The sequence below is a fragment of the Scardinius erythrophthalmus genome (genome assembly GCF_964197995.2).
Source record: "Scardinius erythrophthalmus genome assembly, chromosome: 3".
In the NCBI taxonomy this organism is placed as follows: domain Eukaryota; kingdom Metazoa; phylum Chordata; class Actinopteri; order Cypriniformes; family Leuciscidae; genus Scardinius; species Scardinius erythrophthalmus.
This window is the reverse complement of record NC_138223.1, coordinates 25,901,793-25,921,051: the sequence shown is the minus strand read 5'-3', so window position 1 is coordinate 25,921,051 and position 19,259 is coordinate 25,901,793. Positions and strand designations below refer to the sequence as shown.

General features: G+C 39.2%; 1 protein-coding gene across 1 annotated transcript; it reads right to left on the bottom strand.

The window, feature by feature from the left end:
• Window positions 1-11,146: 11,146 nt before the first annotated feature.
• On the bottom strand, window positions 11,147-13,681 carry inab (internexin neuronal intermediate filament protein, alpha b; the record flags this gene model as incomplete). The annotated part of the gene is made up of 3 exons (XM_081361686.1): window positions 11,147-11,402; window positions 11,642-11,766; window positions 12,650-13,681. The coding sequence occupies 3 exons, from the start codon at window positions 13,679-13,681 to the stop codon at window positions 11,147-11,149; spliced, it is 1,413 nt and encodes a 470-aa protein (XP_081217812.1).
• Window positions 13,682-19,259: the final 5,578 nt, after the last annotated feature.

Below are 19,259 nucleotides of genomic sequence, written 5' to 3'. Positions count from 1 at the left end.
CTTGGAGTTTGCTCCAGGCAACATTAAGGCCATCTTACATCCCAGGCCCGGCTATTTGCCCAAGGTGCCATCTAATATGGCACGGCCTATGGTTCTGCAGGCATTTCATCCTCCACCTCACGTGACGGCGGATGAGGAGAGACTTCATCTGCTCTGCCCTGTCAGAGCACTGCAGTGTTATATTCAGAGGTCCTCCTCATGGCGGAAGTCAGACCAGTTGCTGGTGTGTTTTGGGTCGCCCAAGAAGGGGCTTCCCGCCTCTAAACAGACCATCAGCAACTGGATCGTTCAGACTATTTCCCTGGCCTATCAGGTGCGCAAATTGCCTTCACCTATGGCCGTGAGAGCTCACTCCACCAGAGGCATGGCGTCCTCTAGAGCCCTCCTTTCAGGGGTTTCTATCCATGACATATGTGAGGCGGCTGGCTGGGCCACTCCGCACACATTCATGAGGTTTTACAGTCTGGACCTTCCCTCTACACCCGGTGCACGAGTGCTTTCGTCCTAAGTTGTGCCTGAAGACAGCTTCACACTAGGATGAGCGGGGTTTGTTGTGGTATAGTGGGTATCTCGTTCCCCTAGTGTCGTCACCGACGCAGTTCGAGTTCCCTCGAAAGGGAACGTCTCGGGTTACGTATGTAACCCTTGTTCCCTGAGAAAGGGAACGAGACACTGCGTCGGTTCGCCACACCTCACCCCGCCTGGAGCACTTGCTTCATAGCAAAAGCTGACATTTCTGTGTGCCGGCGTGCTTTTGTATACATCCGCTTATGCCGTCACACGCTACGTCATCAAGCAACGCCAATAGGATTGGATTAGTTTTCATTCATGAATTCAGACGTGCTACGCTGAAGGGCGTTCCCCTAGTGTCGTCACCGACGCAGTGTCTCGTTCCCTTTCTCAGGGAACAAGGGTTACATACGTAACCCGAGACGTTTAGTCTGTATTTACTATGTTTGTATTTATTTTCTCTTTTTGTATTTGTTTATATAAAAGTGGTTTGAACATCCACCTCCATTTGGTATTAGATTTTGAACCTCATAGCAGGTGGTTTGCCTTCTATTTTCTGGTTTAATACCTAAATATCAACCTTTTGGTCTGTTGTGGTAGCATTAGTATAATTACCATCATTTTTGTTGTTTGAAGGCTATCTGGGTTAACTTTTTTTTGTTTGTTTTTTGCAGGAGCCAAGGCTTCAGCGCAACATTGGCCCTCATGTGCAGTAGTGGGACTCTGACACTGAGTGTAGTGTGTTCACACTCTTATTTTGTGTGTGTGTGTAGTGTAGTGAGACCTGTGCACCTGGTGGTAAGATTTTTGCAATATAGGATCCTTGTGCTCATTAAACTATAGCTTACCTGCCATGGATAAGCCTTGGTCTCCTTTTCCATGTTTTTTAGTGTCTTCAATGTTTGTATATCCTAACCCCGGTCCTACAGTCTGTTAATGTTTTAAGATTCATGCTTGATTATTGTTGAAATAAAACTTTTGTATTTTGATATCCATGTCTCAGGCCCTCCTTTTGAAACCATGTTCTTGTGTGTCCTTTTGTAGGACTTAATTATTAACATTACTTGGCGTAACCAGCAGTAGAGTTTCCCTTTCCGATTTTTCTCCCGCTACATCAGGATTATATTTATGGTATATGACATCAGTTGATCTATTGACTCATATTACAGTAACTATTATTAGATCGGTTAATCTATTATCAGTTTTTTTATATTGATTGATTAATTGATCTGTTAATCAAGTTTTTTTTTTTTTTTTTTTTTTTTTATTGAACAAAAACCTATCAATTGCTCAATAAGAATATCCCTTATTACAGATTTTGTGTACTGATATGGGCATTAGTAATTATTAATAATAATCAGTGTTAACATTTTTATTGCATTTTTAGACTAAAATAACATAAATGATAGCCCTAAACATAATAAAAATAATAATAATAGTAACTTTAATTTATATAGCGCCTTTCACAGAACCCAAGGACGCTTAACAAACAACAAGAGAAGGGGGAGGGGGATAAGAGGAGAGAGGTGTGAAGCCAGGGGAGCTAAAGCCCATAGGCCTCAGTGAAGAGGTGTGTTTTAAGCTGGTTTTTAAAGGTTATTAGAGAGGAGGCAGAGCGGATGGCAAGAGGAAGCTTGTTCCAGAGTGACGGTGCACCAACACAGAAGGCTCTATCACCAAGTGTCCGGAGCCTGGACTTAGGGACAGCGAGCAGGTCCTTGTCAGAGGACCGCAGGGACCGTGACTGAGTGTAGGGATGGAGTAGATCAGTGAGGTACTGGGGTGCAAGTCCATGTACGTCAGGAGAAGGATTTTATATTTGATCCGGGACTGGCAGCCAGTGAAGCTTCTTCAGGATGGGAGTAATGTGAAGTCCAAGTTCTGTGTGGGTGAGCATCCTAGCCGCAGAGTTCTGTACATACTGGAGTCTGTCAGTAGCCTTGCTGGGCAGACCGAACAGGATACCATTACAATAGTCAAGTCGGGAGGTGATAAAGGAGTGGATGAGGGTCTCAGCTACCGAGTTGGAGAGGCACTGTCAGAGTCTGGAGATATTCTTAAGATGGTAAAAGGCCATTTTAGTAGTGTTTTTGATGTGTTGTTGGAAGGAGAGAGTGGAGTCCATGATGACACCCAGGTTGCGTACTTTAGGAGATGCAGAGATTGTGCAGCCATCCACATCCAGTATGATGTCATCAACATTTTTAAGAAGTGACAGCAGGGCAAACACCATGAGTTCTGTTTTGTCTTTGTTGAGTTTGAGAAGGTTACTGTCCAGCCAGTGCTGTATGTCCTTCAGGCAGTTGATAAGTGGCACTGGTGGAAGAGGAGTAGAAGGCTTAGTACTGATGTAGAGCTGGGTGTCATCAGCGTAGCAGTGGAAGTGTAATCCATGTTTCTGGATGATCTTCCCAAGAGGTAGCATGTAAATATTAAATAGTAGTGGGCCAAGCACCGATCCTTGTGGCACACCATGTAAGACTGCCGCTAGTTCAGAGCAAATGCCCTTAAGGGTGGTGTATTGTTGCCTGTTGGTGAGATAGGATTTAAACCAGGAATACACAGTACCAGTGAGGCCAATGAGTTCAGAGAAGCGGTTGAGAAGAATGGAATGGGAGACTGTATCGAAGGCTGCAGAGAGGTCAAGAAGAATTAAGATGCTGACATGGCCAGAGTCAGCTGCCATGAGAAGGTCATTTGTGATTTTGATGAGCGCAGTTTCTGTGCTATGTGTCCAGAAACCAGATTGAAATGGCTCGTAGAGGTTGTGCTGTAGCATATGATGGTTGAGTTGGGAAGCCACAGCTCTTTCCAATAACTTGCATATGAAAGGTAGGTTGGAGATTGGGCGGTAGTGATTTGGATCATCTTGGTTCAGGCCTGGTTTTTTAAGTGTAGGGATCACCGCAGCAGTTTTAAAGCTGGTGGGGACCACCCCAGAACACAGCGAGGTGTTAATGATGTTGACCAGTGTGGGACCCAGAGTTGGAAGACATGCCTTAACCAAGGCAGTTGGCATTGGATTCTGTTTGCTGGCCTTGGCCTTTGCTTTTGACACTAGCTCAAGTTCTTGAGCTAGCTGTTTTGAGCAGGGAGAAAGAGGAGAGGCAGTCCTGCGGCGTGAAGACAGTTGAAGAGTTTGTGTCAAGCAGCGGTAGTGTGGTTGGGTGAGAGGAGCTGGACAGCTGCAGTTGTTGGTGGATGGTTTCTACATTTTTCTGGAAGTAATCCAGGAATCTGGAGCAAAGGCCAGCAGCGTCAGATGGTTGAGGAGGGTCAGGTAGGCAGAGTAGGCGGTTGATAGTGGAAAAACATGAATCATATTTAAGTGTTGTATTATAAAAATTCATTTTAAAAGACCTATGATGAAACATTGATGACAGATGAATGTGACAGGATGAGGGAAGACGGACTGAGGAAAAATGTTTTATTAACTAGAAGGCAGGCAGAAGTAACAGTGTGCACGAGAGCATAATCATAACACTAACACATACAACTAAAGACTGAACAAATACACAGAAGTAACAAACTAAATGATGTGCAGGTGTGGTGGAAGATTAGTGTCCATGGAAACAGATGAGTGGCGGGAAACAAAGACCAAGAAACATGTGACTGATGAAAACAAACTGAAAGTGAAACTAGAGATGGATGAGTCCAGATAACCATGACAATGATTGAGTAATGAATGAAATATACCCATAGAACCTTAACACTCACATAAATAATACCATTCTTTTGTATTTTGATATGTGTGTGTGTTTGGGGATGGTGTAGTAGTTTGTCAAGTAAAATAGTGACAGTGTCTCTCTGTATACAGAGCTTAATAACTGTCTCTCTCGCTCTGTTGTGTCTGTTTGTACTATTTTTAGCTCAGTTTCTTACTCTCTCGCACCCACACACACATACAGACAACCCAGAAAAAGACACCATCCTCGTGTGCTTTCTTGAGAAGCACACTAGATAGGATCCAACGCTATCTCACACATTCCCAACACTTTCCTATTGTAACTCCCATTATCAATGAACTATAGCTTTGCTTCTTCTTAATTTCCTCAGTTGTTTTGCATACGTCAGATATATCTGTTCAAGAACTCTTTCTCATTCCCTCTCTCCCCAGGATACCCATAAACTGATGACTCATTGTAGACTCTATGCAGTCTCATTACACAGTATCTAGTGATTTCCCTCAGGAAAGCCCCTGCAGGTTAGTAATGTTGATGAGAACTCAGTTCAGCTGCATCATGGGGGCTGTATTATTTATCATCCACATGGAAATACCATCTAATCCAGATATGTTTGAGGACTGAGCTGTTTTCTCCATTTGAACTTGTTCACTTAAATCGACAAACGATTGTTTAATGTACAGTAATAGCAATAGCATCCATTCTGTGGTCTGAGTATGGATTGAAATGGCTCTCATCCTATTTTTAACATCTGGATAAACATTTCCAACCACATATGAAACATTTTTTGTGGAACACAGCGCTAGAAGCATAATATTTTAAGAGACTTATTGAGGACAATGAAAGTCTATTTTTTTTGCAGATCTTCAGGCTGTTCCTTCATCTGTCTCCTTATAAATCCATTTTGTCTTGATTATTCACCTTCTGGAGGGTGGGCTTCTGAAGTGTGCGTGCAGCTTCCCACAAGCATCTCTCAGTGCTGCAAGGGCACAGTGGGATGGGGCTTGGCAACAGTATCCACGGCAACAGTTGCTGCAGCAGGCTGGTTAACACTTTGCTGACAGGTAACTTGTCAGCCCTGTGCTCTTCACTGATTTTCTGTTCAATCTCTCTGTCATTTTGATGGGCATTTGTGATGATCAAATTGATTGGCTCATTGTGCCTTGGGCATGACTAAAGAACTGATAAAGTCAGCATTTGTTAGTGACTGATGATTTAGATTGTGTCTTATCATATGATAGTTACTTATTTTTACTACTTTTTTCACCAAAGGTGATTATATTAAATGACATCAGCTGAATTATCAGTATTTTTCTCAAGACCCTTAAGAATGGATTGCCATTTTGTTTCAGAAAAGGACTCTCTCATCATCCTTCCACTCCTCTTCTGCCCATGTGCAAGATGACCGCTGTCTGAGAGGAGAAGGTCAGGGTGAGGACACTTTGAGGTGAGATTTCCCCTCTCTTGCCTCATCCAGTCATTCCAGTCTTCACACCAGCTCAGACACACCAGGAGAAAAACATGAATAATTCAGTAGAGCTTCTGTGTGCATATGCATGTTTGATTGTGTTAAAGGGACAGTTCAGCCAAAAATGAAAATTCTGTCATCATTTTCTCACCCTCATGTTGTTCTGCGGAACACAAAAGAAGATTTAGTTTCCCACTGACTTCAGTTGTCCACAAAATGGAAGTCAGCGGGAGCTGAAACTCCATGTCATTCCAAACCATGCATTATATTATCTTTGGAACACAAACACTTTTTTAAAAGAATTTTTCCCACACAGTGATGGTTCATACTGAAAAAGGACCAAAAAAAACATCATAAAATATTAACTTTTATACCACTTTAGAAACTATATTCCAGGTTTTCTAAACAATAGTTTAGAGCAGGAGTAGCCATATGGTGGCTGTAAGGACAAGGGTCCCAGGTGGAGCAGAGGGAGGGAGGAGCCAATAGCTGACAAGTCTATGAGCCGAGGTGGAGTGATGGGCTCAGTGGCTGGTGTTCGGAGCCGGGGATCCTCCTGCCAGAGGTCCGAGGTGTATCCACGCAGCATAGTAAACAAAGGAGGAGCTGAAGGGAACCAGCGGAGGTGGGGCCGACGAACTGGCTGATTTTAGAAGAGGAGGCGGGAGAGGGAGGTTGGGCAGTATCAGTGACTATGACAACTTGGTGCTGGGGGACGAAACGAATAATTGGGTGGTACCACCGGCAACAAAGAAGAGTCTGAGCTGGGCAGAACCAGCGGAAATGGGAAACTCGTGAAATGCCCATTTCTTAATCCTCATAAAAATTATAATTCACACAGGCCAGTCTTAGCTCACCCACAGCAGCAGGATTGTGGGCTTTCTTCCATACCCTCGAACTCCACTAGCAGTCCCACGGCAAAACATAATCAGACAGACAATAATCTGGTCAGACATTTTTTGGGGTTTGGGTTCCAGGGCAATGTTGGGCTCAGTCCTTTTTTTCCTGGCTTACTCATAGAGGCAGGCTCTGGCTCTCTATCATTGGTGGGCTCTAGCATCATGTCTGTGCACCGGGGCCATGGCTGGCTGGGCTCATGGGTCTGGAGTGATGGCAGGTGTGAGGTGGGGCTGGATGATGGAGATTATTGAAAAATAAAAATAACGTCCGCTTTTGGCCTGTGAAAACTTTTCTTCTGGGGCTATAATAATTGTGTATATATATATATATAATAATTATTATACATGCATACTGTATATGCATAGTTAAAAGTCCGTTCTTCTGTTGCACTTATGTACATATAGAAGTGTTTTGTGTGAACTACAATAAAATTTCAGTCACTGATTTTAATAGTCCTTTTTTTAACTTTATTTGTGTGAATTATATGCTCAGTAGTGAAAATGAGTTCTTAGCTTTGTTGGATTGCAGGAACAATTTTTTTCCAATGGTGTCTTATCTAACTTATTTTAGTTGGGCTTTGTTTTATAATTTTATTATTTATATATTATGTAAAACAAATAATTTAAAACAAAATTGTCATTAAAAATGTCATGCATCATACATGTCACAATCTGTCTTGCACCGTAATGGCCATGTGACATGAAAGTGGATAGCTAAACATTTCAGACGCCATCTATTCCCAACTGCTAAAGTTTTTTTGTTGTTGTTCATTTAACCTGATCTAATAGGTTTTACACATTCACATGCAATAAAACAGTGTCTATCATTCTGACATTAGGGTGCATCTCTAAACTCTCTTTTCTCTTGAAATGGCAGTCTGCTCTGACTGGTCTATAGTATACAGAATAGCTGAAGAGGTAATTTAGAGTCTATGTGCACTGAGGTGTGGATAACACATCCAAGTAACTCCAAGTAAGTCAATTTCTATACGTTGTCACTGGAAGGAAAGGAGATACAGAGAAAGAGATATTTGTGTATAAGATAAACAATTATACATCGTATGTGTATGTCTGTCCATACTACAGAGAAATGCTGACACTATACAGTAGGAAGTTATTCATCGATGTACAAATTAAACAGTCTTTGATGATGTTAGTTTGGTGGAAACAGATGTAACGAATACAAAGAATGGCAAAGGAAAATAAGTAAAATAAGGCCTCTGTTTAAGCCTGGTATGTGTGAGGTGGGTCATGGTGAGCGTTTGTCACAATGGGACATTCATAGCTTGTCGGCAGCATTGCAGGGATATAAATCTTTGAAGAACTGCAGTGTATGTAAGAGCCCACACAGCTCTCTACATCAGCTAACAGTGCAGAGGTGCATTCCTGAGTGTGTTACCACACGGTATGTGGGATTGATAAAGGCAAAGGTTGTGTGTGCTTGTGTATGTGTTCACATGGCAGAGATGTATCTTGATTCTGTGTGTCCTTTGTACAATAAATATGTTTAATTTCTGAATGTATTTCATATCCATTGCTTTTTACTAGGAGAAAAATCCACAATGGACCCAGATTGTCCTTCCACTCCTGATCCAAAGACTCACATAAACTAAAATATGGTGGATTGTGGGGTCGCTGCATCTCAAAAGGCACAAAGCTGAAGGTGGAATTCCTGCTTTGTTCTTACTCACATTGTCTGTGGAGAAATCTGTGGCACATTGTTTTTTATATATGTACTTTACTGTTAATAATTTATAAAATGTCATTTGTTCATCAATGAAAAATTCTGGGATTTTTAATTGCTTTCACATAATTTGCTATAAAGGCATGTATATGTCAGGATTGTTATAGTTAAACAAACTTATTGATATATTTAGTAAAAAAAAATAATAATAATAATAATAAAGACAAAACATTCTAAATATTATTAAAAATTATAATAGTATCTCAAAATCAAGCTTAAGTGTCATACTTAGCATTAATTGCTAGTTATATCAATGAAACTCCTTCCTCCACACTGAGTCTCCTCCACACTTGTCTTTAACCACAACATCTTCAAATATGATCAAGAGTGACAAACTGTAAAAAGTGATCATGATGACTCAACTTAAAAAAAGTGAGGAATTGCCTTAAAATGATTAAGTAAATAAACTCCATGCATAAAAAAAAATTTAAAAAAAGTTATGTGGAATTGTGGAACTTTTAAGGCAAGAGGTTTCCTCACTTTTTTTTAAGTTGTCAACTGATCACTGCATGTAATGCCTTGAGTTCTACTGCAACAGTGAATTATAAGTGCAATACTAAAATAAGTGCAATGAAACAAAATCACATTAAATTACCAACAACAGACACATTGAGATGGGCTTCATAATGTCAAGTCTTTATTGGTCATGTGCCATATAGCAATAAGATAATGATTAATAAATGACATTAACTACATTCGGCATCTAAAGTTTTCAGTCATCCAGTACACAGTGGCTCCTACACACTACTAGATAGCAAACAAGGTCACATTCTTAACAGAAATAAAATATTAATGCACACCCTGCCAGATTGAGAAAGCTGCTGGTGGCTTAAGGCATTTTTAAAAACCTAGAGCATTCATACATAAACAGTAGCATTTTAGATGGATTGTTATATACTGGTGTAAAAGTGGGTTGCCTTTTTATGGAGGAATGTTGATCGCACATGCATTACAAAAGTTTGGCAGTGCAGGTTTGAAATTCTTCTTCTTCAAACTCCATTGTGTCGTTACGCTTTCTGCAATCACCTTCGGCCCTCCCAAAAATAATGGAACAATTCCTAAAACGTTCAGATTTGATGCTGATTTTTGTGACTGGGTTACCAGGTCTAGTTAATGAGCATTGAGAATGGAAAGACAAATTTCCAGATTTGCCTGACACTCCCTCGCAGCTAAGTATGCCAATGTCACAGTGTTTATCGGAAAAAATGACTTTCGACAGAAAAAGTAGTCCATTCACTTTGTTTTCTATAATACAATTCTTCAATTGAATTAAGCCCAACTATATAAATCTGTTCAAACTATCCATTGAAAGGGTGCAGCAAGTCAGGCTTAACAAAGCATGGCATAGAGGCAAGAGGTAAGTGGTATCAAAACCTGGCAGTGTAGCAGAAGTGTTATGCGGATATTTCACTAGCATTTACATTTAATATGTTATACGTTTACCAAAGGGATTTATTGTTGAGCCATGGTTTCACTATGACAGTGGCTTCTTTGCATGAGAGTACACTGAGTGTAGAGAACTAGATTCAAGTATGAAGTTTAGGTGTTCGAGATGCATTGTGATAAGTTGTGTTGGTGACGGCGTTTCCACGCTGTCGATGTGCTTCAGGCATCCTTAAGTATAGAAAGATAATGTTGAGATGTTTATATATATTCTAACTTCCAAAGATAGTTAGATTTCTTAACAATTTCCAAACATTTGTTTCATCCGCCCAAACACAACCAATTCTGGACAAACTCAGAAGCAGCAGGGTATACTGAACTTAAAGCTGGCTCAAAAAATGTGCCATTTTTTGTTTCCCATTCAAACTTACACTTTCTTTTCACAATACCTATCTCCCTATTTCTCAAATAATTCTACCCTATCCATTTTGTTACGACAGTTGATATGGATGAGATGCTGTTTACATACATTTAAGTGCCCTGACTTGATTGGCTTTACAGTATTTGTCAAAATGTTTATTACTCACAAGCATTTAGCAGCATGTGAAAGGCTTCAGCAGTGTTGTGTAACATTCTCGCTCCCAGTATTGCCCATTGGCTGGTGAACTAATGCAGCCTTAAGTACTGAGAGGGATGGCAGGCACACTGCTATGAAAGTATTGGTAAACTGCTATTGGACCTACATACAGTCACCATGCAAACAGCAGACACACCTCATGCAGTGAGGACTTGCTTTTAGACTCAAATCCTTGTCATTTTAAAGGGTAAGTGGGTGTGGGTTGGAAGAAATGTTTAAAAAGGAACTAAGAGCAGTCTTGGAGAGGAATTTGGCTGAGTGGAATTTGTATATATGTATAGTTCTGGATTTTTATTTATTTATTAGCAGGAATGTATGAGCATGCCGAGAAGTTAACTGGAGTCAAGAAACAGATGCAAGCGTTACAAGGGCTGGCATGATGCGAAGACAACAATAATTGCTTTGTCATTTCTTATGCTTACATTATAAGACAAGTTTTGCGATGGCTTTTGGGAAAACTGCAGCACAAAAAGCTACCTTCACTGAAGCTAAACACTTAAACATTTCCTTAACGGAGTGTGCTGAGAGAAACCCATTACAGTGCAGTTAACAGGAGCGATAGGACTCTGAAACAGTGCATCCACAGAAATATATGCATCAAACAATGTGACACCTGGGGTGTCTTGAGTAGTTAATGGTTTGCTACAAAGGGACTGCTGCCCTGTGACTGAGTGTGAGGCTAATTAGTGGAGAATAAGTTGAAATACACTAGATTCCTCTCTGAGACTCTGTGTGGAGGGGATCTGAGTTATTTGGGAAAAGGAAAGAGAGTAATGGACAAGGCAGAGGGAGGAGAGGATGAAAGTAAGAGGGGTGAGACATTTAGTTTTTCTGGTTGGTGGGATTCAAGTCTCCGGAGTCGATCTTGTCACCCTTCTTGGAGTCGTCAGACTGGGAGGAGCCTTTGACGGATTTGCTGCTCTGCTGATGTTTGTCGTCATCATCCTTGTCCTCTTTCTTTCTGCTCACGCTAGTGCTGCTATACATACGGGACTGGTAGCTGTAGCCGGACATCGAGCCGGGGGTGGGATAGTTGATCCCAGTGCTGATACGTGTCTCCTCCCCTTCCAGCAGTTTCCTGAGACGGGCGATAAAGGAGAGGGTGAACAAAGAGAAGGCGGTGAGGCAGGGTGTGATGGAAAAGGTGGGATGAAAGAGCAATACATTTCTGTATGAAAATCACATCAGTAGATGTCTTAATTCTCACAATTTTCATTTTAGGTATGTTGATAAAAATAGATCAAATTACAGGATGGACATTTCACTAGCATTCTCCTACACGTCAATTGTCACATGTCACATGTCAGTTGTTTATACCTGTAAGCAGCAATTTCTATGTCAAGAGCCATCTTGACATTCAGCAAGTCTTGGTACTCCCTAAGGTGACGGGCCATCTCATTCTTAGTGCCCCTCAGCTCATTCTCCAGCTGCCCAATTGAATCCTGTGTGATGTTACATGATATAGTTATAATAAAAAAAGACTTAATGATTTGATTGGATGATCGACATAAATATTTACACTTAAAAAATAGAGGTTTTTGCAGTGATGCCATAGAAGAACCATTTTTGAGTTCCCCAAAGAACCTTTCAGTAAACAGCTCTCAAAAGAACAATTGTTCTTGGTGTGAAGAGCATTTTAATAATCTAAAAAACACTTTATCCACTATTAAGAATGTTTTGTGCAATGGAAAGTTTCCATGAATTTTAAAGGATCTTTATGGAACCTTCAATGCAAAGAAAGAAAGAAAGAAAGAAAGAAAGAAAGAAAGAAAGAAAGAAAGAAAGAAAGAAAGAAAGAAAGAAAGAAAGAAAGAAAGAAAGAAAGAAAGAAAGAAAGAAAGAAAGAAAGAAAGATTTTACTGGGTTCCGTTTACATAAATGAAAATGTGCTGCTTGTGGAAAAGCTTTTAGATTTTTTTCATGGGCTAAAGCACTCATTTTTTGCATTATTTAATAACACTTTGTTGTCATTATTTCATGATACCATATATTAAAAGGTTTGGAAAACCTTATAAATAAAATATCTAATACGGGCTTTTGATTTAGTTATGTCTGGGAAGTAGCTAATTTTAGCACCATGGACAGAGCAGTAACATTCACAGTCTGTGGTCACGCCCATTTCACAGGGATCTTTTGTCTGCTGTTTGATTAACAGAAGCATATTTTATTTTTTAAAAACATTTGTTTGGCTATTTATTTGTTTTGTGTTGTTTTAAGAAAGCGCCAATATTCTCAGTATTTTAATCATTTAAAAAAAGTTAAACTCTTTACATGTTTGCCTTAACTCAGATGAACACGCGTAAAATCAAAATTGAGGAAACCAACCTGGTAACCCATGACCTCAGCGTTGTGACTGTCCTCCATCTCACGAATCTGCCTTTCCATTGATTCGTTGGTTCCCTTTAAACTCTCGATTTCAATGGTCTTGGACTGCACCTGTCTCCTGAACTCGTTGAGCTCTTCCCTAGTCGCGCGAATGACCTCGTTGCTCTTGTTGGCCTGTTCGCTAAGATCGGCGAACTTGGACTTGTACCACTCTTCAGCGGACTGCAAGTTCTTGCTCGCAATCACCTCGTACTGGCCGCGAATCTCCTTAAGGGCGGAGGTAAGGTCGGGTTTAGCCACTTCCATCTCAACGGACACCTGGGCAGCCTGGATCATGTTCATGAGCTCAGCCACCTCCTCCTCATGCAACTTTCTCGTGAAGTTGATCTCGTCCAGAAGGGATTCGATCTTTTTCTCCAGGTCTAGGCGCACCATGGTGGCGTTGTCCACGTCCTTTTTGAAAGCTCTAAGCGTTTGCTCAGCTTCCTCGCGCATTCTCATCTCCTCCTCGAACTTCTCCTGGAGTTTCTGAAGTTCGTCCTCAATGCTGTCGCGCTCGAACATCATCTGATTCTTCTCTGCGTTGAGTTCCTCGAGTTGGGACCTCAGTTCCCGGATCTCCTGCTGGTAGAGTTCGGCCAAACGGGACGGTTCTGTCTGGCGCTGGCGCAGGGTCACGAGTTCGGCTTCCAGCACTTTGTTGTGCTGCTCCAAATTGCGAACTTTATCAATGAACATCGCGAAACGGTCATTGAGACCTTGCATCTGCTCCTTCTCGTTGGTACGGATGATTTTGAACTCATTGTTAAGCGCTGTGCTCTGGGTGAAGTCTAAGCTTTCCAGCGTCAAAGATGGATAGGCAGATCGGGTGGAGCGCTTATAGGAGCTTGGGATATTGGTGCGGGTCACGGACTGGTTCTTAAACCCGCTTCGGGAGCTGCTCATCCGGGATGGAGAGGCTGAGAAGCGGGTGGAGTCCCCGAAGATCTTCCGGTAGGAAGAGGCAGAGTAGATGTCGGATCCGTAGCTCATCTTGGCGTTTGAAGACAAGAGAGCAGAACACAGGCGGCGTCTCCTTTTATACCAGGACCGTCCCAATCAATAATTTACGGGTCCGTGCTAGGCTACTCTTCGCATTCAACCTTCCCCACTGCAGATGTTTTAGATGGACAGACCCCGAAGAAATCCGACAAATTAGCTGATCTATTGGTTAATTTTAACTTTTAAAAGCGCAAAGAGTGCTTTCTGCCTGTGTTCTGCTAAGTCCTTCGCTGGAAACAGGTCGGCAGCAGCGAGCGGATGGAACTGTCCGTTTTGGCGCAGTGCTGATGTCAACAAAATACCTACATCTATCGTTTATTTACTCACTCACACATCATAACGTCACATATGTGGAAAATACCTTATGCCATCCCATCTGTGAAAATAATCACACCTATATCAAGTACACAGACCATACACATTTCATTGTGATAAGAGCACTAACTTGTATTATTATTATCATGAGGCTATTATTATTATTATTGTTATTAGCCTATTTATTGTAAAATAATAAAAAATAATAATAATAATAATAATAATAATAATAATAATTGCTCAATTGTATTATGTTAATTCACAAATGTATTATAATTATGCCATTAAGAACTGTTCGTAAAATATGCTTGTATGGAAGTTCAAATAGGTCTAATAACGAGTTCATTGAGTTCAGCTTCTGCTACCTACATCCATGGTTGGTGCAGAGACTTCTGGGAATATAGTAATAATACAAAACGATGATTTATTGCTAATGAAAACCATCACTTTTGTATGGCTAATACGTTTGATATTTCTATTGTTGGTAGGCTAATTCATATTGTAGATCCAGTTTTTTACTGTGGCATTTTTATTTTTAAATTATTGCAACATAATTATTAACATTTGTACAGTGTAGATTATAGTCAAACAAAACAAAAAAGTTTCATTTTGTCCATTTTGAACCGAGTTATAAAAATATTAATGCAACAGGAAGTCGACATAAACGTAGTGACTAGGGTTCCTCACATATTAAATCAAAGATAGCCTATCACAGATTTAGTCAGTGAATGCCATTATGTTAAACTCGAAACGACTGTAAGTGTAAAAGTAAGATCGGGCTAAACAGCCATCTCATAGCAGTTATACACTGCTGCCATCTGTTGGCTGCTTCGAGATCTCAACAGATTGAAGACAAACGAACAAGGTAAATTTTTGGCAAACGTTCCATGTCTTGTGTGGCCTTCATATTTAGACAGTATTTGTGATAGATTTTTTTTTTTTTTTTTTTTTTGAGATTGTAAATTTGGGTTGACAGGAGTTTTGTTTTTAATGCACCACATGAACTCAATAACTCCACAGTAAGAGTATGATGGGGCATATAGGGCTCTATAATAAAATAAAATGTATTAAATAACACCATACAAGATACATTTTTAGGTTATTTACAGTTTTTCTCAGTCTCTTTGGTACATTCCTTGAATCATCCTTAAGATTTGCAAACCAGGTGCATTTCTCAAAACAATTTGTACAAACAGCCACACAATGGATTACCTGCAAAAGTCTGTAACTTGCTCAAAATCATTAGTCCATCTCTTAAAAGTAAGTATTTATTATGTCAATAAACATATCAGTGCCCTCAGAATGACAAGCCCTTGTGTCATTGCTCACAAATAAGATGCAAATGCAAATGCTTAGTCATGTTGTCAATATACTCGTCAGTATTTTTAGATGAAAACTATATTAATTGCAATAGACTGGTCAGGATTCACAGTTACATTTGTATTGTTGGTCTGCCAATAAATTACAGTACAATGTCATTGCGATATAAAGAAAAAGACAATACATATATGTGACCCTGGATCACAAAACCAGTCACAAGTAGCACGGGTGTATTTGTGGAAATAGCCAATAATACATTGTATGGGTCAACATTATTGATTTTTCTTTTATGCCAAAAAATACACGTTTTTCTCAGTCACTTTGGTGCATTTCTCAGATCAGAAATGAAATTCTCAAAACTACTTGTTCAACCTCCACGTCATCATCTAGTCACTTGTGCACATCATAAAAGCAGTTTTTTCATTCTTTTGAATAAGTCGCGATTGCTTTGGTACATTCATGCAGTTGATTATGTACAATTGTCTGCGGTTTATCAGTTGCTAATGCCATGTTGCTCAAAATGTATTAAATAGTTCTCTGTGCAATAGTCTTACCCCTCAAAACATCTAGTCATTAGTTCATCGTATAAGTCATTAAATGCAAAATGGTTGATCTAGTTGTCATAAACTATCAAGCATATTTTCTACACATTAGACTTTTTGTAAATGTGTCATGAATTGATGAATTATGCAGGTGAATCTTGACTTTCATTAATGAAGAGAATGTAGATCAACCAATGAGAAACCAGTTTCTCTGAAATAGCTATAGGTGCATCTCATAAACCTTCAATTGGCAAGCATATATATATATATATATATATATATATATATATATATATATATATATATATATATAAATACACACACACACACACACACACACACATATATATATATATACTGTATATGTATGTGTGTGTGGGTTTCATTATGTCTCTATAAAGTATATTTACTGTATAATGTAAAATGCAATTAGATAGCATTACAGTAAGTATACAGTGCTACAGTATAGTGAACATTGTCTGATTACATGTTCTGTCTACAAACGTTTGAATGATTGAGGAGACGGTTGTTCTCCCAACATTCAGCTGCACCTTTCAACCCGCCTCGGCCGTAAGGTCATGACTGATAACATGGTCCACAATAGGACAATAGAAACATCTCTACAATCTTGGCCTCTTCTAACTCTTCATCTGTTTTGCCTCCACACCCTTCCACCACACTTACTTACTCCACTTCTTTTTCCCGACTGTTGACCCTGTTTGTTTCATTGTTGTTCTTCCACTGTCAGAATTTGTAACACTAAGTTGTCCACTGTATACTTGCCTCATGAGACGCACCTCTGAGCTATTGCTTTACCTTTCCCTTCATTAGTGAAATTCAAGATTCACCTGTGCAATTCATCACTTTAGGACAAAAAAGTCTGATAGAGATAGAAAATATGTATGACAATTTATGACAACTAGTTCAGTCATTTTGCATTTAATGACTTATGCAAGGAAGTGGTACCAAGATGTCTTGAGGGGTAAGACTATTCAACAGAGAACCAGTATAATATATTCTGATCAGGTTTTGTCTAGTTTAGTTTAGTTTTGTCTAAGAACAACATTGAACAGAGACAGCACAGTACAATGACAAACAGTGTCATCATACACAGGAGACCATTTGGGAAAACACCTGACAGGTGCTTTGTGATGATAAAATAAATATATCTAAATATATATGTGGTGAACATACAGTCATGTGAAAAAGAAAGGACACTCTTTAGAATTGTATGGTTTTGCGTATCAAAGCATAATAAAAAATCATCTTGATGTTGTTGTTATGGTTTGTGTTTGTTCACTTTAGAGTTTGTTTTGTATCTGTTCTGCTCTTGTCTGTTTCTAGGTTTTCAGTCTGTTAATTGGTTCAGTTCTCTCCCTGTTTGTCACTATGCACTGTAAAAATTAAAGGTGCCTGGAGGAACCTTTTGGGGTTCTTCACTTTGCCACACCGGCGGAACCGTCTGTAGATCCTCTAGGCACCCTTTAAAAAGGGGTGGTTCTCTGAGGAACCACACAGGTTTCCTGAGGAACTCTTATATGAAGCACTGTGTGGAACCACTGTGGGTGCCTCCAGGAACCAAATTTCAATTTTTTATTATTTTTTATTATTTGTATTAAATTAATTTCATGTTGTTACTACGGTTACCATAAACTTCTATTATAATAAACAAACTGAACCAAATACAAAATAAGAATTGTTTATTACATATTTTAGATCCATTTTAATACATACACTTCAATGCACTTGGGGAAAAAAGCTAGTAATAGATTAATATCAATGAATACACACAAAAAAAATTGTATAATACATAGGCCTAAGTAACATGAATAATCAACCATGTGTATGCAATAGGCTACACAAGAAAAGACATCTCAACAAAATGCATGGAAAACACATGTTCCATGTAATAAATCAATGTAAAAAATTAAAATTGACTAATTTAAAATGTCCATCTACACTTAATTTTAAAACGTGTTTCAGTTCGCTTAAGTCTGACGCTACTGTTCAGCAATTTTGTGTGGTGCTTCATACATTACATTGCTACACTGCTGACAATGGTCAATGGACCTTTTTGCCTGTGTAATTTCACGAAATTCACAAATGTGACGCACCTTTACTCGCTGCAACATAAAATGCAATCAATTATAAAATCTTCACAAGGGACATGTGAGGTACTTAAAGGAGTAGTTCACTTTTAAAATGAAAATTCTGTCATCATATACTCACCCTCATGTTGTTTCAAACCTGTATGAATTTCTTTCTTCTGCTGAACAGAAAGGAAGATATTTAGAAGATTATCAGTAACCAGACAGTTTTTGGGTCCCATTGACTTCCTTAGTAGCAAAAAAATATACTATGGAAGTCAATGGGACCCAAAAACTGTCTGGTTACTGATAATCTTCTAAATATCTTCCTTTCTGTTCAGCAGAAGAAAGAAATTCTTACAGGTTTGAAACAACATGAGGGTGAGTATATGATGACAGAATTTTCATTTTAAAGTGGAGTATCCCTTTAACGAGTTAGAAAAGTGAAAAGGTGCATCAGCTTCATTTTCCGTTTGTTTTTCCTCTTTTCTGGTGGATGGTCCAGGCACTTCAGTGATTTTCAGGTCTACAGGAGGATTTTTATTCTTCTTCAAACTTGTATTTCAGCTTACCGAGATCCCTGCAAAATACAAAATTTACTGTTAGTAAGGTTATTAAAGTGATTGTTGTGAAATTTAAATAATTTCCTCAGCCTTGTGACGTTCCAAACCTGTTTGACTTTCTGTCTGTGGAACCCAAAAGCAGATCTCAGGCATAATGCAACCCCAGTCACCATTCACTTTCACTGCATGAAACACAAGCAGAAAAGAATTGTGTAAATCATTCATGAAACCATTCTTATGTACACTTGTCTAGTTCAATTCAATGCAACAATTTATATAAAAATGGTTAAGCTCCAAAAATGTCCCAGAAAAGATCCTAAAAATAATCAATGAATTCACAACTCATGTGTTATGGGTTGTGTTGTAAGTCTTATGAAGCCATTTAATAGCTTTTTCCTTTTTTTGTCGAAAAAGACCAAACTTGAAGTTATAATTCAGGGTTCAAATGTCTTATATTCAAATGCATATGATTAAGGTATAGCCTATAAAAAATGCATAGCATTATTGGCTCCAAACCAGTGATATTACATGAATGTAACATGAATGAGATTTGAGAGCATGAGGGAAGAAGATTTTCAGAGAATAACTGATTAAAAAACACAAGTACACAGTCAAACAATACAACTGCACACAGAGAAAGTTCATAGTAATAAAGTACTTGCATGTGGTGCAGGTACTTACTGTAATTCAATGTTGCCACTGAAACATTTTACTGGTTGTTCTGGGGAAACAAAATAACAAA